This window comes from Haliotis rubra, unplaced genomic scaffold (assembly GCF_003918875.1).
Source record: "Haliotis rubra isolate DU_JTF1 unplaced genomic scaffold, ASM391887v1 Scf19, whole genome shotgun sequence".
In the NCBI taxonomy this organism is placed as follows: Eukaryota; Metazoa; Mollusca; class Gastropoda; order Lepetellida; family Haliotidae; genus Haliotis; species Haliotis rubra.
This window is the reverse complement of record NW_025765891.1, coordinates 995628-1020801: the sequence shown is the minus strand read 5'-3', so window position 1 is coordinate 1020801 and position 25174 is coordinate 995628. Positions and strand designations below refer to the sequence as shown.

Here is a 25174-nt window from a genome sequence, read left to right as displayed (position 1 = left end):
TGATGGTGTGAGATGAGGTTTAAACAGTTGAAGGTGATGCTGTGAGATGAGGTTTAAACAGTTGAAGGTGATGCTGTGAGATGAGGTACAGTTGAAGGTGATGGTGTGAGATGAGGTTTAAACAGTTGAAGGTGATGCTGTGAGATGAGGTACAGTTGAAGGTGATGGTGTGAGATGAGGTTTAAACAGTTGAAGGTGATGGTGTGAGATGAGGTACAGTTGAAGGTGATGGTGTGAGATGAGGTTTAAACAGTTGAAGGTGATGCTGTGAGATGAGGTTTAAACAGTTGAAGGTGATGCTGTGAGATGAGGTTTCACTTGGTTAAAGAAATATGGGTTAATGGGCATCAACAATTTCATGATCATATGATACTTTTAAGAACAACATCAGTGCTCTTTATGTGTACCCTAGCAGGATTAATTATGATGACAGGGATGAATCTTCATGGAAGCACTTAATACAAACCACTATTTAACCTCTATATTATGTTGAATTGAAGAATATAAATCCATGGAAATTGTTTTTGTCCAGTGTCATTCAGACAACCATGTTGGTTGGTTTTTTGTTTAACGTCACACTCAGCAACATTCCAGCTATATGACAGCGGTCTGCAAATAATCCAGTCTGGACCAGACAATCCAGTGATCAACATCATGAGCATCGATCTACACAATTGGGATACGATGACATGTGTCAACCAAGTCAGCGAGCTGACCACCCGATCCTGTTAGTTGACTCTTACAAAAAGCTGTGAACCCATTTCTGGTGTGCCCGCCATGATATTGCTGGAATATTGCTAAAAGTGGCATAAAAGCCAACTCACTCACTCACTTACAACAGGCATGCAGACACCCATGTAACTGGAACCATGTATGTCTTCTCTGAGTGAAAAACATCACATAACATCTTGAAGATACTTAAACTTTTGTTTTGGGCAAAAATATGTTGACAACAAAAATGGTTCATGAGGACATTACAGGAATTCTGTCTGAGAGTGTCATTGTGATCCTGGAAGGATACTCTGGGACACCTGGTTCCTGACCAGAACAGACCAGCATCCCATCATCACCTTCTGAAAATAACCGGAATCAACAACTAATCATTACTTGGAAGACAAATGCTGTGAAATAATTGGCTTCATTGCACATGCCTGTAATTCTCTGCAGTGGTCAATACTGGTAATAGAGTTGGGTATACAACTGGCATTGATCTTCTGGCAACCAGGTTTGCTGGTATCTGTAATGCAGGAGGCTGGAAAAAGAATCAAAACAAATGGTGTTATTTCAAAGTGATCGCAGGCTTTGGGTAATCTGTTGGTGTGCAAAGTCGTCTAGCTGTGTATGGTTTTGCCCATGTTTCTTGGTAGATGGTTGCATGGATATGTCGAGACAGGCGTGATTGAGGCGATTATTGCTTTTGTTTGGTGGTTATATTCGAAGTGAATCTGTTGTTGGCCTGTTTGAATCTGTTTTTCTCGCATTAGGTATTGTTGACAAATCTGTCCTGGCCTTTGAGGTCGGTGATGCACACAATGAGGTGGCTTTTATACTGCTAGTTTTGGAGTAGTGATGTAATTTGGTTGTTATTTTGGAATTGTGTTGGAGTGTGTCAGGTGTTGAATCTGATATGGATTGTATGAGGGTTTTAGTGGGTTGTGTTGAATCCAATAAGCATTGTATGTGAGGTTTTCAGTGTGTTGTGTGGGATCTGGTATGTCTTTGTGATGCACCTTTACTTTGCCGGATTGTGTTGGATTTGATATGGAGTTTTTATGTCCTTGCAATGGGTTGTGTCAGGTGTGCTTCGGATTGTTTCTGGGCTTGTTTGAGTTATTTGAGATCTGTCCTTGGTTGTGTTAGGTTTGCTCTGGGTTGTGTTATGTTTTCTATGGGATGTGTTATGTTTTCTATATGGGTTGTGTTATGTTTTCTCTATGGGAGTTGTGTTAGGTTTACTATGGTGGTGGCTTAAGGCCTGCTCTGGGTTGTGTTATGTTTTCTATATGGGTGTGTTAGGTTTGCTATATGGGTTGTGTTAGTTTTCTATGGGTTGTGTGTTATGGTTTGCTCTGGGTTGTGTTATATGTTCTATGGGTTGTGTTAGGCTTACTGGGTGTGTTAGTTTGCTATGGGTAGTGTTATGTTTTCTATGGTTGTGTTAGGTGGGTTGGTTTGTGTTTGATTTGATATTGGTAGTGTGAGGTTGTGATGAGTTCGTTCACGACGGAAGTTTGGGGAATGTTATGGGTTTTGGGGTTTTGAAGAGGCACTCTGTGACTTAACACAGAAGTTCGAGCGCAGTGTAGTAAACTATGTTTGTCACAACTCATCTAATGGTAGTCCCTATGTTTACAAGAGAATCTCGACTCAAAGGCATTTGGCATGGACCGATGAGGGTTGTAATAGTTTTGATGATATTTGTGATGTTAAAATGAAGGCGTTTGGGTTTACTAATGACCTTATGAAGTGCAAAATATAATCTGTTTACCCCGGTACATCATATTTCACACAAGGAAACTGACATGTGTGACCAAGCTTACAATGCAGGGATTGCTTCATTTTTTTCCCATTATTTCCGGCAGGTGCCATTGCACAACCGCTGTGTTCCAGGGACAGTGTCAAGAACCCTTTGACTTCCTGCACTTACTTGCACCATTTATCTGTGTATAAACAGACACTCTGGAGGGGGAAAGTTTGGGGAAGATGACCTCCTGCTTCAATCACGTGCTTGTTACTTCCAAGGCCCTCGGCATGAGTATCAGTACCATGTCAGCTCAGTAGAGCTTTGTTGTCAGAAAGCAGGGATTCACTTTGATCAATTCCCCTTGTGGGTATTCAATACAATAGATTTCTATATCACCTGGTCTCCTCTTATGGTAATTTTCGTATCTTCTTTATGACAACATAAATGATATTCATTCACTCTTCTTAAAGTTTCTTTACTACCTTGCAGATATTCGCTTTCTTTGACAATTAGCATACCCTTAAGAGAGAGATATGCTACACGCTATTGCTTCGTCACATGAAGTGTGATGACTTGAAGTATAGGTAACACTTCATTTATCACTATCTATAGACATGACAGTTCCATCACTAAATGTCATGGACAATCCCAAAACCAGTGGCTTGGACAGTCAGTGTTATTTTTTATGACTTTGTGGAACACTTTCTTTTTCATTTGTCATGAGCAGAATTATATCATTCATGTTACATCTGTTGTCATCAAGAAGACATTGAACTGGTCCTAGAGACAGAAGGTCCAGATGTCTTGAAAGCATATGCTTCCTGTTATCTCTTATGTGAACATTGGCAGGATCAGTGTAGAGAAACCCACACTTGTTTCTCATGTGGACCTTCTGAGCAGGTAAATGTACCGTGGTACACACCGAGATCTCGTGCCACACCCGTCTCTCATGTGGACCTTCTGAGCAGATAAATGTACCATGCCACACACCCGTCTCTCATGTGGACCTTCTGAGCAGATAAATGTACCGTGGTACACACCCGTCTCTCATGTGGACCTTCTGAGCAGATAAATGTACTGTGCTACACACCCGTCTCTCATGTGGACCTTCTGAGCAGATAAATGTACCGTGCTATATGCTCGTCTCTCATGTGGACCTTCTGAGCAGATGAATGTACCTAGCCACACGCTTGTCTCTCATGTGGACCTTCTGAGCAGATAAATGTACCGTGCTACACACTCATCTCTCATGTGGACCTTTTGAGCAGATAAATGTACCGTGCCACACGCTCATCTCTCATGTTTACCTTCTGAGCAGATAAATGTACCGTGCTACACACCTGTCTCTCATGTGGACCTTCTGAGCAAATAAATGTACCGTGCTACACGCTCATCTCTCATGTGGACCTTCTGAGCAGATAAATGTACCTAGCCACACGATTGTCTCTCATGTGGACCCTCTAAGCAGATAAATGTACCGTGCTACATGCTCATCTCTCATGTGGACCTTCTGAGCAGATAAATGTACCTAGCCACACGATTGTCTCTCATGTGGACCCTCTAAGCAGATAAATGTACCGTGCTACATGCTCATCTCTCATGGGACCTTCTGAGCAGATAAATGTACCGTGCTGCCACACCCGCCTCTCATGTGGACCTTCTCTGAGCAGATAAATGTACCGTGCCACACGCTCATCTTGCGTGTGGACCTTCTGAGGAGAATAAATTTACAGTACCACATGATCGTCTCTCATGTGGACCTGTTTGGCAGTATTGGTGTACAGTACAAACACTTGTCTATCCTATCTACCTATGTAAGTGTTGCATGCCCAAATGACCGATGCTATGCATCCTGTTTGTGGTACCAACAGAGGAGAGTGCAGATTAGAGGTAACTGCTGGTACGTCTGCCGTTGATGATGGTTTATAGTACTGGGGAAGTCATTAAGAAGGCTGCAGGTATTGTCTGCCTGTTATGGCGGGACCGGCAGGCCTTGTTCTCTCTGTCGGGGATAATTGCCTGTATTGATTGCCCAGGCTTGCGTGGCTTTCTGTTGATACAAGCCATATCATTTATATGCCTGGTTGCAGATCACCTTTATTCTTGGTCGTGACACATATCCCTTCTATGCCTGGATGTGACTTGAGTCTATCTCTTATTCCTGGGTCTGATATCACTGTAAAATATGATTGCCAGTAGACAACCTTACAGCCATGGAATCTTCTGACAATTTTATGGATTGCCAACACCTGGTACTGTTAATTCTTGTGTGTGTGACTGGTCAAGAAATACCTTGTATGCCATGGAATGAAGGTCATGCAGTTCCCAGGCATATCAGTTACAGGCATCTTGAGGACAATGATGAAACAAACTTTGCATTATTCCTTTATTCTGAAGGATGCTTTATCTGCTTTCTTGAATGAATAAGTCCACCATCCATCCATTCAGCCATCCATCTATTTCCATCAACCCAACTGCCTATGCTTTTATTCATCTGTTCTTTCCTTCACATCCATTTGATTACTTATCTATTCAGTCAGTATGGGTCTTACAATCCACCAATCTATACTCATGGAAACAAATAAGGGAACACATGAAAGTTCAAGTGTTCCTGTATTTATTTCTAGAATTTCACCCACAGTGCAATGCATACTTTGTGAAGAAACCATGAAATGAATAAGGCTACACTTGTACTTTCATGTGTTCCATTATTCGTTGCCATGAGTTTATCTTATCACCTTGTGCTAGCCCAGAGCCTACCTTTAATTGAATACTTTTGAATGAATACCAGTGTGACTCCACGCACCAATACTTACGCATCCACCCACCCACCTATACCTCCACCCTGCCATACCATCCAGCCACCCACCCAGCCACCCAGCCATATTAATCACGCAACCATGTGTCCATCCTAATCTATACACCATCTATCTTTCAATCTGTTTAGCTATCTGAACTGTTAACGCAGCTATCCAGTATCCACCTACCGGTACATATCCATCCACTTATTCTGTTAATGCATTAAATAGGTCCATTTGTCCAGTCTGCTAAAATGTTAAAGGAAAAAGTCCAAATAATTGAATCAGGAAAACAATGGAAATTTACTGTGAAAGAATTTCATTGGAAACTAAAGATATGTTTGTCTACAGTCCTTAGGTCTCAGTAAATAATCTGTCCTGTTAAAGCATATTGATTGTGGTTCTTCTGGAGGTGATCTATTCTATCAGCGAACAGCCTTGTCTGAGTTAATTGCATGTGTAGTCTTTCAGTAGCCATAAAGAATTAACTTTAGGATTCAAAGGCTTTTCTGCCATCAGAAGATGTTCTCACTCAGCTCTGATTGGCCATGGCCTCTGATCTGGTCAGTATGAGGTGTTATCACACATCAGTGCAACATGTCTCGTATGTTGCCTCCAACAGAAACAAATCAATACCAGCTTTCACATTTCACAAGAGTAATATATGTGTTTGGTAAGATAAAGTATAATTTTCAAAATTCAATAAATGATGCTAAGCTAATATCGAGAAATAAGTACATCTATTTGTGATGATCAGTATCTGGTTTTAACTGCATCATTTTGCAAAATTCTTTAACTGCTGGATCAAGCTAGCTAGATTGTATGAGCATCTATGTCTCTTTAGAGATATCTGTGGACTGGGCAAAGAGCCAAGAATATTTGATTTTGTGATGCTGTCATGTGAAAGGAACACTGTCCAGGAATTGGTGGACCAGGCAATCATTCATCATATACATACCACTTAGGCTGTTACTGTCATTATCACGTCAAAGATAGAAGTTGAAAAATGGTCATAAAACTTGCATATGAGTTTTGTTAATAATTGACTGTATTCTCACCAGCTAAGAATACGCTACACTTAATGTTGGTGAATATTGATGTGAGGGGAGGGATATCCATCTTGTCACATGTCTGGTAGGGAACTATTGTGAAACAGGATGCTGGGGTGTGATAAATGAGAACACACATTAATACATGGTGTTATTGTACATATTTTGGATGTTGTTAGCATACAGAACTTTTATTCGCCTTCTAAATGTGTGTCTTTACTAAGGCTGTAACGATTCACTCGCATATTCGCTGAATCGAACCGTAGCCCTTCATGAATTCAATTCGTTATTCATGGTCACCAGAACCGAATATTAACGAATATTTACGATTTTTTTAAGGGAGCATGTTTTACTTGAACCCTTATGTCCTTTCCAAAGTGAGATATGCAAGAATGGAACATGTACTAGCATTGCAGTAGTGCAAGTCATGTTAGTTTGCCAAGGCCGCACATGGTATTGTCGATTATAACTATTACATACCAACTTTGAGTGCCATGAGATCACTGGTTATTGCTGTGACAAATCAAAACTGTCAACATCGGCGTTCTATAAAGTGCATCAATCACTTAACTACAATATTGTATTCGTGAATTATTATTCGTATTCGTTACCCAAAATTCATGATACATATCATATTCGCCACATAGTGTATTCGTTGCAGCCCTAGTCTTTACAACACTAGACATGTACCAGTCTAAATCCATCCTAATATTCAGTCGTCTTTAACACAAAGCTGAGCCATTGGGTGTCAGCAACATTGTTATGATTCCATACAGCATTCATGAAAATGCTCAATAGCTTACATTGTTTTATATGGCTGTGTCTGAACCTACAATTTAAAATGGGAGAGTGTGACTGCCATGGTCCAATGATCCAACGTTTGAAACAGGCACCTGCCGAACAGCCTGTGGCAGTTAGATCTGACCGCAATTGTACTTCAATATTTGTGTGGGTCTTTAGAGCTTATCAGTGTTCACGAATGGTGTTTCAAAGTAACAGGACATTGGGTCCTGTAAGTTTAAGATGTCTGTCTGACCCATTGAAAATTCACAGGACCCATGGAATAAAATTAAACACACATTTCAGATTTAACATTTCTTATAATTGGCATTGAAATTATTAACAAACATAAGAAAAATTAAGATAAAATAAACAGCAAACAAGTGTTACATGTCACATATAACAACTTCAGTCAAAGTCATTGTGAAATGTACAGTCAGACACTGGGGCTGGTGGGTTGTAGACTTCTATCGGACCGTTGGCGAATCTGCCGGATTTGTCAGAGGGTCAGACACTATTCGCGAACACTGGCCTATTGTAAATTTAAGATGTCAGTTTAAGTGTCAGAGGTCGTGAGGAGTTAGTCAGGGCCTGCTGTTTCTAAATCAGGCATGCTAAATATTGAAGTGGCATGGATGAAATATTTTCAATGTGCCCTGGCAGCATCAATAAAAGTATAAAAATATACTCACCATGATTCATTTAATGCAAAATACGATAAGATTGACAACTCAAATTATTGAATAATTAAATATCTATTTTAGCAGCCTATCGATCTGTTTATTGACAAGTGAAGGTGAACTATTCTTGTTGTCATAAGAAGCTGAAGTGTTCAGGAGAACCAGCTCTCTCATTTACAGATTTACATGTTTGCTTCTTAATTAAACAATAGACTGAAATGACATACCGGTAATTGTTGTGATGTATTAATTGTAATTGAATTATCTAAAGGTATGGGCACACTTATTTTCACAAAGGCACACTAATATTATCTGAATGGTGCCCCATGGCAACATTGAAGAAATTGCATTTCTATCCCTATAAATTCAATGTGTCTGGATCAGTGGATGGCAACCTGGCAATATTTTATACTTCAGAAACTACTTCATCCTTCTGGTTATTTGCTCAAAATATGCATACGAACATTGTATTGAAGGGATGGAATGATAGCAGTTGATGCTAATGACTTGTTCTGATATGGACAACACATAAGACATCAACTTGATCAGTAAAATATCGTAGTCATGTCCCTCATTCTGTCTGTTCCGATATTATAAAGTATCAAAGCAGCCATTGTGGTCATTGTGTCATTATCTATGGTTGGCTGGTGTGTTTTGAGAGAAGTAGACTGGTTCATCTTATCCTGTGTCTCTGAATACAGGTGAACTTCTGTCCCTCTGGTGCTTAGGTTAAAATGGATCTTATATTAAAGTGGATCAGCCTGACTGTGGAACTGGGCAAAAAGCCTTTTACCATTCATGGTAGTTCACTAGCTTGAGACTACCAGACTGTACTAAGGACTAATAGATATCCCAAGACGGTAGTTCATATTGATGCGTGGCATCCTGGGCTATAATTCTGGACCTGAGTTTTCAGTAAATATAAATATAATAACTTTGTCTTATTAAAGGTCAACTACCTGAGGAATAGTGAAATAAGCTTTAATTAAGTGTGACACTTCTTCCAAATCCCAATTTTCTGGGGCTGCTTTATCTCCTGGGCCTCCATTCTTCAGTACAATACAATGGCACTCTTTCACTAGTTTGGATTGGCAGATGCTGATGTGTACGTACATCGTTAACTACAACATGGTCAGATTGTCCATCATGTGCCTTCTCTACTATAGTCATCTTTCAACTTGATAAATAGCCTTTAAATACAATCAGTATTTACTTGCCATGATAAATAAATAATGTCTCATCATATAACTGGTCATTACGTATGAGTCATTGGTCGGCATTATTTAGTAGGGAGCTTTCACCTAATTGCATGGCAGTAATCTATTGCCAATACTGCTGGTGAAACAGTGGACAATGCAGAGGCCTGCTTCACAAAGCGATCATGGCGCGCTATGATTGTGATAATTCTATGTTAAAGTATGGGAGTTACGATCATCTTAGCGCTACGGTCGCTTTGTGAAACGGGGCTGTGGACTGTCTGTGTGAGGAAATCTCTGCAGACAGTGTAGTATTTCATCAACTAGTCACACACCAGATATATACTATACTGTCTTGTAGACTCTCTGGTGTTAATTCCACTGTTTACCCTTAAGATAAATTTGTTGAATTCTGATTGGTCAATAGCCAAAGCATGCGAAACCATGTAGGCGGATTTAGGGTGTACGAACCATACACCCCGTCAAATCTGTCACGTGACACTCTACATGGGATGTACAAATGACCTTGACCTTAGATGGAATGTGGCTGCCAAACGGCTGATCACTTTGAAGTTTTAGAGTATAAACAGAGTAATAAAATTGTTGCAATAATTTCTTATTTGTTTGTGTCAATAATTATATCAAAAAAATAAAATGTTTCTGTATTTCACTTGTCGTTTAACAAAACCTCAAATTCGATAAGTTTTATCATAAACTAAGCCATCCCGAGTTCTATTAGCTCAACATGCAAATGCTATCCCTACAGTAGATACACGTCTATTAGCTCAACATGCAAATGCTATTCCTACAGCAGATACAACGTCAATATCTCAAGATACAAATGCTAGACAACAGATACAGCGTCTATTAGCTCAACATACAAATGCTATTCCTACAACAGATACAGGTCTATTAGCTCAACATATAAATGCTATTCCTACAACAGCAGATACACGTCTATTAGCTCAACATACAAATGCTATTCCTACAGGAGATACACGTCTATTAGCTCAACATACAAATGCTATTCCTACAGCAGATACACGTCTATTAGCTCAACATACAAATGCTATTCCTACAGGAGATACACGTCTATTAGCTCAACATATAAATGCTATCCCTACAACAGATACACAGATACCGTCTATTAGCTCAACATATAAATGCTATTCCTACAGCAGATACACGTCTATTAGCTCAACATATAAATGCTATTCCTACAGCAGATACACGTCTATTAGCTCAACATATAAATGCTATCCCTACAACAGATACACGTCTATTAGCTCAACATATAAATGCTATTCCTACAACAGATACACGTCTATTAGCTCAACATATAAATGCTATCCCTACAACAGATACACATCTATTAGCTCAACATATAAATGCTATTCCTACAGCAGATACATGTCTATTAGCTCAACATATAAATGCTATTCCTACAACAGATACACATCTATTAGCTCAACATATAAATGCTATCCCTACAACAGATACATTCCTACAGTCTATTAGCTCAACATATAAATGCTATTCCTACAGCCGATACACGTCTATTAACTCAACATATAAATGCTATTCCTACAACAGATACACGTCTATTAGCTCAACATACACATGCTATCCCTACAGCAGATAATCTTGTACAAGCTTCACAGATGGCTAGGTTAATCTCTTTGGTCATGCAGACAAGGTGTTCAGACTCAGATCAGAAGGTCTGGTTTGAAGCCAATAACATAACTCAGATATTTTATGGTTGCTACAAATTATTATATAATTAGAGTTAATTGTAGTGAAGAATATCAATGTTTTGGACTTCTCTCTAAGTCTGTAGGCTACATGTGTATATTCTTGTGTATCATCTTGTGTATCATGTATTGTATCATGTACCCAACAAATGTATGAGTTAGTGTGTTGAACATGTTGTTCCATGTCTTACAGGAAACTCCCATATGGCCATTGTTCAGTACCTACGCAATGAGGGGGATGTGGACCCTTGGTATCAGATTCTGGGCGTCGTGACCTTGGAGGACGTCATTGAGGAGATCATCCAGTCTGAGATCATTGATGAGACTGACATTCTCAGTAAGTTGTAGTGCTTTATTGTAGGAGCTCCTTTATTCTCCATGTTTGTCTGTTGACATGACAGGCCGTACTGCCAGTGACTGCTATTCACAGAACCTGTTAGCCATTACAGTTTTGGACATTACAACAGAGTGTACAAAGTTCTGCCAATAAGGGGAAGTGGACTATATTAAGATTGATTTCTTAAGGAAACATTTCCAGTTATTTAGATAAATATTGACCTTGCTACTAGTATTATTACATATGCTTTCAATATATTATCAAATTTTATTGCTTGTTTCAGTTTGTGATTTTGAGATGATTTGGTAATAGGAAGCAGTGCAAAATATTTTTCTAATGAAAGCAATGCATTCAAGCAAACTGAAAAAGAATATTATATTTATCTCGAAAGCTCTTTTCAGCTCTTAGTTTAGGGTTTGGCATATCTCCATACTGTGGCATACAAGTTCATTCTGTCTTCAGTGATTGATATAAACTGTGAGAGTGATAGAGTGAGATTTTCATTGGCTTGGGCGGTCATATAATAACCACATGGTGGAAGTGTTTTGAGTTTGGATCTGGAGCAAGCAACCAGTGTAATCAGTTCCTACCAGACAAAGATTGATTATTGATCAGACCTGGAACTGAATGACATTGAGCAATGTTACATGGCTAGGGAAGCCTTCTAAGGACGTCTGGAGTGTGAAGGCAGCTAAACCGCTGCATGGCTTGTTTAATCTCACGGGAGAATAGATTTTAACCCGTGGTTGACCAGATGCTTTTAGCTATTTTTATAAAATTATCTGTGTTTCAACATGCACTGTGTTTATTAAGTTAAGATCAGAAAAGTCACTGGGTACTAACTTTTAAGGTAAGAGCAAGATCAGGTTCATCAGAATGTGTGTTTTTCACAAGTAATTGATGAAGTTAATATGCATATTACAACAGGAACAGCATTCTGTTCGTGATTGAAATGATTTGTGATACTCCAGCTGTTCGTGATGTAACACAAGTTCAGTGTATTAGTGAAACATTTGGTTTTGTGTTGCATTTAGCAATATTCCAACAATATCAAGGCGAGGTACACCAGAATTGGGCTTCACATATTGGAACCATGTATGGATTCAAACCCAGGCCTTCAGCATGACGAACAAATGTTTTTTCCACTGGACTCCCCCATGTCCCCTACACAACTACAGAACAAGCAGCTTGGTTCACTGCGCATCATCTTGCCCGTCTCGATCATATACAGGACTTCATGGTACAGCAAGCATATTGCTGATTCAGCTTTAAACAAGCAAGGGAAAGTGTGTTTAACAGACAAGAGTGTTAGCAAGGATACAGCTAGTATCAACTCAGCTATGAATTCATTAATGGACTCTAAGATTTTAAGGCTTCACTGACCTTATTATTACATCAGGACCTTTCACTGAACTATTTAGGATAACATTGGAACCAATGTGGCCAAAAGACAAAAGCCATGCCTTTTAAACATTACCTGGCAGAAGTGGTGTGGAAAATACTTTTCTTAATAAAACATTATCCAGTGGCAGTGGTGAGGAAGTCACTTTCATCATGGCTGTCAATTACATGTGTCTGGAGAGGTTATTTGTGCTTCCACTTCTTCCACTGTTCTGTATTCAAACTGTACGGTTCATTTGACAGTCTTGATACTGGTAGACTAGCTTGTTCTAGACTCTATACAAACGCTCTGTTATTGGTCGACGGTCATGTTTTCAGGCCTGCAGTAACTCTTATAAAACTGGTAGACTGGCGTGTTCTCAGATCTAGGATACCCGTTAGATTAGTTTGGTGTCAACTGTACGTAAGTCTACATCAACTCTCTGATCCTGGTAGAGTGGCTTGTTCTCAACTCTCTGATCCTGGTAGAGTGGCTTGTTCTCAACTCTCTGATCGAGGTAGAATGGCTTGTTCTCAAGTCTACATCAACTCTGTGATCCTGGTAGACTGGCTTGTTGTCAAGTCTACATCAACTCTGTGATCCTGGTAGACTGGCTTGTTGTCAAGTCTACATCAACTCTGTGATCCTGGTAGACTGGCTTGTTGTCAAGTCTACATCAACTCTGTGATCCTGGTAGACTGGCTTGTGGTCAAGTCTCCAAGTCGCGCCTCTGATCCTGGTAGAATGGCTTGTTGTCAAGTCTACATCAACTCTGTGATCCTGGTAGACTGGCTTGCACAACTAGTTCCTAGGTGGTGTAGTGGTGTTGACCTTCCCCAATGATGGTAACGTAGAAGCTGGGGAAGACACTGGAGCAATTGTTTGAAGGCCTTGTATTCGCAAGAAATAATATTTAGTTTGATGATTTGGCAGGACAGGAATTGTCAGGATTGTCTCGAACAATGCCCTTTCAGTTGTTTAAAGAATGTCTTTCAGAGGAACAGCAACATTAAAGTCCCGATGACTTTCAGAACAACTTCTTGGGGTCCATGAATGTCATATGGTCCCTGGCATGTTTCACTGTCTAAGACTTTTATTGATGTCATATGAGTGCATGTTCTGAAGCCTTCAGGGTATAATTGATGAGATTTTGATGTTAGGTTACAGAAAATCAACCACAGACACTTTGATCTTTGAGCATTTATTTACCAGAATAGAATTGTCAGGTAGTTGTAACATGCCAAACTGTAATTTTGACTATTTCCCATATTTCTGACTGCAGTACCAATTTGCATTCAAGTCTCAACTTGTTGGCATATAGTATGCTACCTGTCCATGTTGACCTTCCTACCAACCAAATATTGTTTCTTTAGAAATTTATGAATTTGGACAGTTTCTGTTGGAATGATATTTGTGACCAATTTGGTAGAGACCAACTTGCTGCAGTCTGCGTGCTCCTGAACTACTACTACTGCCAATGAGAAGACACACTTACTTTTCATCTGATTCAAGAAGCATACTTGACCGCCTCTGTGGTGTAGTGGTTACAGCGTCCGCCCGGAGAGCGGAAGGTCGTGGGTTCGATCCCCGAACGCATCATACCAAAAGACATTAAAATATGGTACTTGTTGGTCCCTGCCTGGCGCTCGGCATTAATGGGTACAACGACTGGTCGGCTCGGAGTCTGTATAATGTGTCTGAGTGGGGTATTCATGCTCCACTGCGGTATGGTATCTCAGTGGGCTAGCACTATAAAACCAGCTTAAGTCTGGGCTAGTACAAGCAGCCGCACATACACATACACATGCATGCACGTCGCCATATGAGTGAAATATTCTCAAGCACGATGTAAAACCCAATTTCACCTCACCTCCAGAAGCATGCTAAGTTGTGAGGTTCATGTTCACTCTATCACACAACTCTTCGCGGGACCTGACATCTCCAGCAACCCTTGCTGGTTGTAGGAAGTGGCTAATGGATTGGGCAGTGAGGCTTGGTCACTACATGACCTGAGGATTAGGATTAGGCTCGGTCACCTTGTGATCGGAAGTCTCCAGCAACCCATGCTGCTTGTTGAAGATGAGTACATGGATCAGATGGTGAGGCTGAGCCACTTCATGACCTTGGGTCTCACCATGAGTACATGGATCAGATGGTGAGGCTTGGTCACTTCATGACCTGAGGTCTCCAGCAACCCATGCTGGTTGTTGAAGATGAGTACATGGATCAGATGGTGAGGCTTGGCCACTTCATGACCTGAGGTCTCCCGCAACCCATGCTGGTTGTTGAAGATGAGTACATGGATCAGATGGTGAGGCTTGGTCACTTCATGACCTGAGGTCTCCCGCAACCCATGCTGGTTGTTGAGGATGAGTACATGGATCAGATGGTGAGGCATGACCTGAGGTCTCCCGAACCCATGCTGGTTGTTGAGGATGAGTGAGAGGTCTCCCGCAACCCATGCTGGTTGTTGAAGATGAGTACATGGATCAGATGGTGAGGCTTGGTCACTTCATGACCTGAGGTCTCCCGCAACCCATGCTGGTTGTTGAAGATGAGTACATGGATCAGATGGTGAGGCTTGGTGAGGCTTGGTCACTTCACCTGACTCCCAAACCCATGCTGGTTGTTGAGTCTCCACTGACCCATGCTGGTTGTTGAAGATGAGTACATGGATCAGATGGTGAGGCTTGGTCACTTCATGACCTGAGGTCTCCCGCAACCCATGCTGTTTGATGATGAGTCAGAGAGGTGAGGCTTGGATCAGATAGTGAGGCTTGGTCACTTCATGACCTGAGGTCTCCATGACGATGGTGAGGCTTGACTTCATGACCTGAGGTCTCCAAACCCATGCTGGTTGTTGAAGACGAGTTTATGGATCAGGCAGTTAGGATCGATGACGTAGTTACTTAGATGCCAATGTACACTGAAGACATGGATCATATTGCTTTGTGTCAATCACTGAATCGCCTTTTCCAGACCTACTTATTAACTGACCACCTTTAGACAGCTGGAACTTGCTGAGTCTCCTGTTAAACAACAAACAAACTGTACCAGGATCCGTGACCAGTGAGTCTGAATCTGAGAGTCACCACAGAGTTTTGTTTCTTGCACTGTCATTGCCATACCATTTCTTAAGTGGTCGATGACTATTTGGTCTGACAATAATGTGTGTACTTATATTATGCTAACTTCTGTACACAAGGTGTATGCTCAGCGTGCTAACTTTATTACTCTGGTCAATCGATCAGTGTGCTATAACCCAAGCTGCCTGTCAAGGTTGACAATCATGTTCTGTCTCGTTCCACCGGGTACCCATTCACTGCTGGGTGGACAGACAATTTCTTCTCACATTAATCTGAAAGAAAGTGATATGAAGATGTGAGCTTCTGTTCAAAGTATTTGTTTTATTTTAACCGCAATGAAATGATTCATTCTATTTTTTAACTCTTCATTTAATGTTATTTTTCTTGACAAAGCTCTCTTTGACCCTCCTGCCTGGCAAAAACAAAATTCAGTGGGGAAAGATTATTTCAATTCATGAATGTTTAGCTAAATTTATTTCCTTGAAGAAGTCTGATTCAGCCTTTAAGTCTGAAATTACAATTTGATGTAGTGTGAGCGTGATGGCTGGCACAGATCAATATAAACCTGGAAGTGTGGATCTCTGAAGCTTGCCTTTCTTTGAATAAGTGAAATGTTTTTGGCAATTATGCTCACTGAAACCTTTGTTTTTACCAGAAATTGATTGAGCGCTTGACAAATGCCTGGTTTAAAGTTCACTGAACCTAAAAATGCTGGCAAACATCTGAGTGTTCCTAAAGGCTCAATATTTTAATCATTGTGGGAATACAAATCCTTTTACAATTAGGCACGTCATGCTTGTCTGTTTTCTCTGAAATAGAAATATTCCATAATTCCTGGTTGCGGATGGTAAGGATCTTGGTTCAGTGTGTACAAGGTAATAGGATGTGGCGGTGGGGCTCATGAGGCAGTTGGATGCTTCAGACATTGTGGTCTGATGGAGGGTTGATTACCCATGATCCTTTCCGTCAAACACAATCACATATCTCAATGGTGAATCTTGCTTGCTTGTCTGATCTTGGTGAACGTCTTGCAGAAGTGTTTGGTGGTTGCATAGAATATGTTAGGTGCGTGTGTAAACTGCTAAGACTGCATAGACTGAGTAGACTGTGTGTATACAGTGTTCACGAATGGTGTTTCAAAGTAACAGGACATTGGGTCCTGTAAGTTTCAGATGTCTGTCTGACCCACTGAAAATTCACAGGACCCATATACTAAAATTAAACACACATTTCAGATTTAACATTTCTTATAATTGGCACTGAAATTATTAACAAACACAAGATTTATAAACAGCAAACAAGTGTCACATCTCACATATAACAACTTCATTCAAAGTCATTGTGAAATATACAGTCAGACACTGGGGCCGGCGGTTTGTAGACTTCTATTGGACCGTTGGCGAATTTATCAGAGGGTCTGATGCTATTCGTGAACACTGCTGTATAGAGTGTCTAAAATGTCCAGAATGCTTAGATCAGGCTCTTAGATTGGAAGAATTGTGGCCAAGGACATAGATAAGTTGACAATGCGATGTTCAGAACTATCTCTCCCAGAGATTATGTTGTTCCGAATATCTTGCTTGGAATTGGTCTCCTACAGCCCCTACATGTCATAAAGAGGTGACTAATGGGATCGGATGGTCAGAATTGATGACTTGGTTGATACATGACATGGTATCCGAATTGCATGAATCAATGCTGATTATACTTTTGATTGTTTTTTTTTAATGATCACTGGGTTTTTTGGTCTTGACTGATTGTTTACAAACCACTGTTATATTGCTTGACTCTGATGTCTGAACAAGTGCGACATACACAGGTACAAGATAGACAAGGCAACAAGCTTCATATACTGTGAGCCTGTCATCAACTCTTTGTATCTACATAACTACAGTCTGCAGTAGAACTTAATGCTTGCCCATAAGCTAGCTAGTACAGTTAATGGCTGTGTTTTTCTCATGATTTGAAATAGATATGATTTGTTTGTTTGTTGTTTATGCCAGCTATGTGATATTAGTATTTGATTGAATCTAGCTGGAGCTATGTAACGCTAAAGAAAGATTATTATTAAAAACCCCTGTGTCTTTTGAGATGACAGATGTCTTTTAACATGGCAATTTTTATTGTATCACATCACGTATCAGGTGCTTACTGTTGAGATACGTATCATATCGCATCATGCATCTTTCAGTGCACTTACCATGAAGATATGTATCATATCGCATCATGCATCTTTCAATGCACTTACCATGAAGATACATATATCGCATCATGCATCTTTCAGTGCACTTACCATGAAGATACATATCATATCACATTATGCATCTTTCAATGCACTTACTATGAAGATACATATCATATGGCATCATGCATCTTTCAATGCACTTACCATGAAGATATGTATCATATGGCATCATGCATCTTTCAATGCACTTACCATGAAGATATGTATCATATGGCATAAGCATCTTTCAATGCCCTTACCATAAAGATATGTATCATATGCATCATGCATCTTTCAATGCTCTTACCATAAAGATATGTATCATATGGCATCATGCATCTTTCAATGCTCTTACCATAAAGATATGTATCATATGGCATCATGCATCTTTCAATGCACTTACCATGAAGATATGTATCATATGGCATCATGCATCTTTCAATGCACTTACCATGAAGATATGTATCATATGGCATCATGCATCTTTCAATGCACTTACCATGAAGATTGATCATATGGCATCATGCTTCTTTCAATGCACTTACCATAAAGATATGTATCATATGGCATCATGCATCTTTCAATGCACTTACCATAAAGATATGTATCATATGGCATCATGCATCTTTCAATGCTCTTACCATAAAGATATGTATCATATAGCATCATGCATCTTTCAGTGCACTTACTATGAAGATACATATATCGCATTATGCATCTTTCAATGCACTTACCATGAAGATATGTATCATATGGCATCATGCATCTTTCAATGCTATGTATCATATCGCATCATGCTTCTTTCAATGCTCTTATAAAGATATGTATCATATAGCATCATGCATCTTTCAATGCACTTACCATGAAGATATCATATGGCATCATATCGCATATGCATATGGCATCTTTCAATGCACTTACCATAAAGATATGTATCATATGGCATCATGCATCTTTCAATGCACTTACCATAAAGATATGTATCATATGGCATCATGCATCTTTCAATGCTCTTACCATAAAGATATGTATCATATCGCATCATGCATCTTTCAATGCACTTACCATGAAGATATGTATCATATGGCATCATGCATCTTTTACCATAAAGATATGTATCATATGACATCATGCATCTTTCACACTTACTATGAAGATATGTATCATATGACATCATGCATCTTTCAATGCACTTACTATGAAGATATGTATCATATGCGTCATGCATCTTTTGAAATGCACTTACCATTCAATGCACTTACCATATGTATCATATGGCATCATGCATCTTTCAGTGCACTTACTATGAAGATTCGTTTCATATTGCATCATGCATCTTTCAGTGCACTTACCATGAAGATATGTATCATATGGCTTCATGCATCTTTCAATGCACTTGCCATAAAGATATGTATCATATGGCATCATGCATCTTTCAGTGCACTTACTATGAAGATATGTATCATATGGCATCATGCATCTTTCAATGCACTTACCATGAAGATATGTATCATATGGCATCATGCATCTTTCAATGCACTTACCATGAAGATATGTATCATATGGCGTCATGCATCTTTTAATGCACTTACCATGAAGGTATGTATCATATCGCATCATGCATCTTTCAATGCACTTACTAGGAAGTTACATATTGTATCACATTATGTATCTTGCTGTGTGCTTTCGGTGAAGATATATATCATATCGCATCATGTGACACATATGTTTCATCTAACATCATACACTCTGTTGCCTTGTTTTTGACAAACTTATCTCACTGTCTCATATGCTCACTATGGAGATGAATGAAACTTGTCACAGAGGCCCAGATAAGCTGCGTATCCGGGTAAAATACGCATAAATTTTTTTCCAATTACGCATTGAAAAATAATTATTGAATGAAACTTGTCACAGCGATACTGCAATTCACATAAAATTTAAAAAATGTTAGATATTAGCAAAAGTTTAAAACAAATGCGTACGGAATATATTTATAAAAATCGCTCGCGTAATGAAAGAGACATCGATTGCTATCAAGTTGTACTGTTAGTATAGGACTAGTGTTGTACTGTCAGTACAGGATGAGTGATTTTTTTATGAAATCATTTCCATTATATTTAAGTTGGTTTTGATTAGGTATGACATAAGGCAGAACATACCTGCTTAGTAAACTTACTCAATGACATAATACTTATTTTTAGGTGAGTAAAATGACTGAAATACTCACATATTTGAAAGCAGTGGGTAACGGAAAATGAAATATCCACTCAACATTCATAATACCCACTCTAAAAAAATACATTGGGTACAGTACCCACATGAGCTAAATCTTATCTGGAGCTCTGTTGTCAACATGGCATCACACTGATGAATCAAGATTGTCACCATAGCAACATTCTGATAAACCAAGCTTGTCAACAAAGGAACAGCTGATGAATGAAACTTATCACCATAGCAACTCCAAGCTAGTCACCATAGCAACACACCAATGACAAGTTTTGTCAGGAAAGTACAACATGATATCCAAAGACAGCATTTTAGATGGTACCAGTATCTCAGTTTTAAGAAGTTGGAATGCGAATTGATGATGCACTCTGCCAGGGATGACCATAATAGATTCTGAATCAACCACTAGAACAAAATTAATAAATACCCGAGTGTCTTATAAAAGAAATATGGTACATTTGTAATCAGATGATTTTCACAACGACCTTGATAGTGTAGATTGTAACCCTGACCTGTTTGATGATAAGATCACGTTAAACAAAGGCATATCTTACATACATAGTGTTTATGATACTCTCGGTGAGATGGTCCATAGTTTCCTTGCTTTCCTTGATAATGAAAATAGAATAAAACATTATATAAAGTGTTTTGGGAAAACTTTATTCATTACAACATAATATGGTTACTGACTTGCATATTCATCTGTGTGGATCAGTAATGTCAGGATTTGGAAGGAGGGAGTTGAAAGCCTCTTGGCCAGTTGCTCCCCTTCAAAGGCCATGAAATCTTGCAAGCATAACTACATAGTCATAGAACAGGCATTTTCTCACAACAGCTTATCAAACATGATGAAATTCTGTCACATCATTAGCTTAAACATGAATGATCCCTCGTGTCATCCAAACGAAGGTTGGCCTGAACATGGGTTGTATTTAGTGGTTCCATTGACGATCACATTCTACAGGCAGGCTCATTCCCATTAGTCTACAGGATAATACAAAACTACATCATAGATCAGGTTGTCATCTGACATCTTCATGTCAACAACAACACTGGCAGCCATTGACAGTTAGTCATGAGTAATTGGGATGTGGATCATGTTCAGCTACATCCAAGATTGCGATGGAGAGGTATATATTTTGAGTTTGTGTTATTTTCCTGAGGTAATTGCAAACTAATTGATAAAACTTAGACTCAGTATTGGTAAATAAATGTTCTTTGTCGTTGTTGGAGAAATATACTCTTTCATCTTTCTTTTCCTTATTCATCAACCTGTCACCCCATGCCATGGGAGATGGCAGCTTTCGCTGATTTCCCAGAAATGGCCTTCGAGTCCAAACAGTGCAAATTTGCAACAGGTTATGATGAAATGAAAACATATATCATGAAACTCAGTTTGTCATCTTCTTTTTTGAAGAATATGTGTTTTAAACCCATATTTTGAACTTGTCAAAGCTATGAATATTTTAATCCCTGAACATCAGTAATATTGGTTACATTCATAACTACCTGGGACCCCTTTCTGGAATGTCCTAAGATACCGGACATTTGTAACAAAGTATATTTACACATTCATAGAAAGCCCAGTTTTCAAAGCATGTCAGTGATTATTGAGGGGCATGGGACTTATCCATATTCATAAAAAATGAAATATCAAATTAAACTTTAGAAAGTATGCTTCTTATTGTAATGTTTGTCAAATCAGCTGATACAGTTTCCTGAGTCATAAAACTGCAATGTAAGCAACATACTCAAGTACGTTTCTCAACTGGAAATATCGTTGATCATCTTCATTGTAGTATTACCCGGTGCCTGTTTCCTTTGCACAGTGTCATGATTGTGTCCCATAATTGCCCAGGGGTGGTGGGGTAGCCTAGTGGTTAAAGCATTTGCTCATCATGCCAAAGACCAGGGTTCGATTCCCCACATGGGTACAATGTGTGAAGCCCATTTCTGGTGTCCCTGCCATGATATTGCTGGAATAATGCTAAAAGCGGAGTAAAACTAAACTCACTTACTCACTTATTATTGCCCACATGCGTTTTGTCTTGGGGTTTACAATTCCAATCAATAATTGATTGATTACCTAGTTCTGATTATCGATCTGTATATTGTGAGCAATATCCAGCAGTAAACATAACAAACCTTTGTGTTTCATTTAAACAGAAATAGCTACAGGGGCGGTATGGTAGCCTAGTGGTTAAAGCATTTGCTCATCACGCCAAAGACCCGGGTTCGATTCCCCACATTGGTACAATGTGTGAAGCCCATTTCTGATATTGCTGGAATAATGCTAAAAGTGGCATAAAACCCAACTCACTCACTCACTCACTCACTCATTATTGCACAAATCACATAGTACATGTAGTTAGCTCTATTGATATTTAGCCATGGATGGTGTGAAATGGTCTTGCAAAATATCATTTAGGGAGACTCAATGGGACTTGTGATCGAGCGTGAAATGTATACTTCCCTGCCAGCGATTGAAGGCATGTTAATATGGCAGATGGAGACCTTGTAATGGAATGTGAGAGGAATTCCAATCAACCAGGGCTGTATGAGAATGCTGTTTTTGTGCATGTAATATGTGTTGTGTAATGTTTCCACTGTAAGACTGCCACCCACACAGTCTCGTCTCATCGTGCTGGCTGACTGGGGCTCTCTGGCAACTGAAGACACAGGTAGTTTATCACATCGTTATGACAACCTCTACGTTACTGTCTACAAAGTTAATGGCTATGCAGATTGGCTTATTTTTTAATGAGTAATGATAAAGAGGTTTGTTTGTGAATATGAGAAGGAAAGAGGTTGAATCAGGGGTTTTATGGTCGATGGAGGGCTTGTACATCATAGAAATATTTAGACTGAAGATTTAAGATCTGAATGAAGAAGAATGTTGGTGTGTGATAAAGAAACTTGTCTGCAGATAAGGTTATGTAGAAGAGCACTAGCTGCAAGAGTGCCGGTGTTATGGCTAAAGAAACCATGGAAGCTGCACAACACAACAATCAATTCTTCCTTGAGCGAGCCAGGATATCGCCAGGCTTTGCTGATTTGGGACCTGAAGAACGATTTCAAAGGAAGATTAAGTTGAATATATTAGGACGTTTGAAAACTTTGTCCACTCTGCTTAAGAGCCCACATGGGTGCAATGTATGAAGCCCATTTCTGGTGTCCCCTGCCGTGATATTGCGGGAATATTGCTAAAAGTGGCATAAAACTAGACTCACTCACTCACTGTTAAGACATTGTGAAGTGTTTAACAAGTTTTCTTTTACACTTGCAAATTTTCTCTGGTTTGATATATATTGCTGATTGCAATGTTTATAATATTCAGTAACTCGTGTTTGGGCCTTCTCATGTTCTCTTTGGTTAATCACAAGGCATCCATGCCCAACTGGTCAAAGGCCATGTTCTTTGCTTTCCAGGGTTGTGTCCCTTTGCCATGCCAGCATCTGCTGATTCAGATACCAGATTAATAACTATAATCTGTTTTTCTGTTGTACACTAATGCATGTGTAGGCTTTTCTCATATATAACAAGGTAAAACATCTGGGAATAACAGTTCTGTTTAAAAGGAGAGTTAATTCACTAAGAGGCTAATGTGTAGCCTTGTGGTTTAAGTGTTTGGTCATTTCGCTGAAGGTCGAGACGTGATTCCCAACAGGTGTACAGTATGTGAATCCCTTTATTCCATTTGAAAAGCTCACATCATAGCCTTAAACTCCTGGTTTGTCTGTAATATCACTAGAAAATCTTGAGATTTCTCACCAGATGTCATCACTGAGCCAACATATCTAATATCTTTTAGGTAAATGCTATCCTCTGCACCAATGCACCTATGAATATGCAAGGTTGAGGATAGGGTTTGCCTCAAAACTAATACATATGTTGGTTTTCCATCTTCAGTTGTTTGAATTCCATCAAGGAAATATTCAAATTTTCCAATTTCGATAATGCCTTTAATATTGGATTAGGTTGGGAATTGTTTACTTGGCAAATTAATGTTTCATCTGATAATATTAAAGCCGTTGGGCCTCTAAAAAGCAAAATGGTGAAATTCCTGAACAATATGGTCTATGGTGAAAATGGTATTATTAGAACAATAATCAATTATAATTATCGTTTGATTTATGGTGTCTCACATCATACTGTTGGTGGAATTGTGCTAAAGCAGCATAAAAACTCCCTTCCTTCCTTCACTCTCACTCACTCACTCACTCACTCACTCCAGTATAAATGCCAGTGGAAATGCCATGGAAGAGGAAGGGATATTTCTTTACCTCCCATGTTCACAGAGCAGACTGTGTTCCTGCTTTAGTGGAGTGACCAAATTAGGGCAGATTAGTCCTCTACTTGAGGTAAGGGCAGGAACTGAGTTGTGTGCCTCCGAAGCACAATCTAGCCAGTGAGTTGAGAGAGCAAATTGGATAATCCATACTTTCCCCAGTTTCAATCCTATGGGGGCTTAAACTTATCACTTCCCATCAATCTACTGCCTGGTGTATGGGGGATTGAAACAATCTAATTTTCTGACGTCTCAATTTCATCTATTGAGAAGAAGCTACTTGTGTGTTAAGCTTGAAACAATCAGGTGCCGATTGGAGTAATTCCTGTTCAGTCCTTAACAGAGGACCTTTGAACAATGTGTAACTCACGTACTTGGGAACCTTGGAACAATGTGTAACTCACGTACTTGGGAACCTTGGAACAATGTGTAACTTGTGTCCTTGAAGACCTTGGAAGAACAGCTTGTAACTTGCGTACCTGAGGACCTTGGAACAACAGCCTGTAACTTGTGCACCTGAGGACCTTGGAACAATGTGTGTAACTCACTTGTGCATCCCTGAAGACCTTGGAACAGCCTGTAACTTGTGTCCTTGAGGACCTTGGAACAGCCTGCTTCATAACTTTGGAACCTGAACTCCTGCGACCTTGACTTTGGAAACAGCCTGTAACTTGTGTACCTGAGGACCTTGGAACAGCCTGTAACTTGCGTACCTGAGGACCTGTGAACAACAGCCTGTAACTTGCGTACCTGAGGACCTGTGAACAACAGCCTGTAACTTTGCATACCTGAGGACCTTGGAACAACAGCCTGTAACTTTCATGTACCTGAGGACCTTGGAACAGCAGCTGTAACTTGCATACCTGAGGACCTGTGAACAACAGCCTGTAACTTGCGTACCTGAGGACCTG

General features: G+C 39.6%; 1 protein-coding gene across 1 annotated transcript in view; it reads left to right on the top strand.

Annotated features, from left to right (window-relative positions):
• LOC124274329 (metal transporter CNNM4-like) overlaps window positions 1-25174 on the top strand; it is a 70610-nt gene that overhangs the window by 34864 nt on the left and 10572 nt on the right. The window contains exon 3 of the mRNA XM_046709687.1: window positions 10912-11055. Within this exon, the coding sequence (XP_046565643.1) occupies window positions 10912-11055 (144 nt within the window). The remainder of the gene's footprint in view (window positions 1-10911; window positions 11056-25174) is intronic.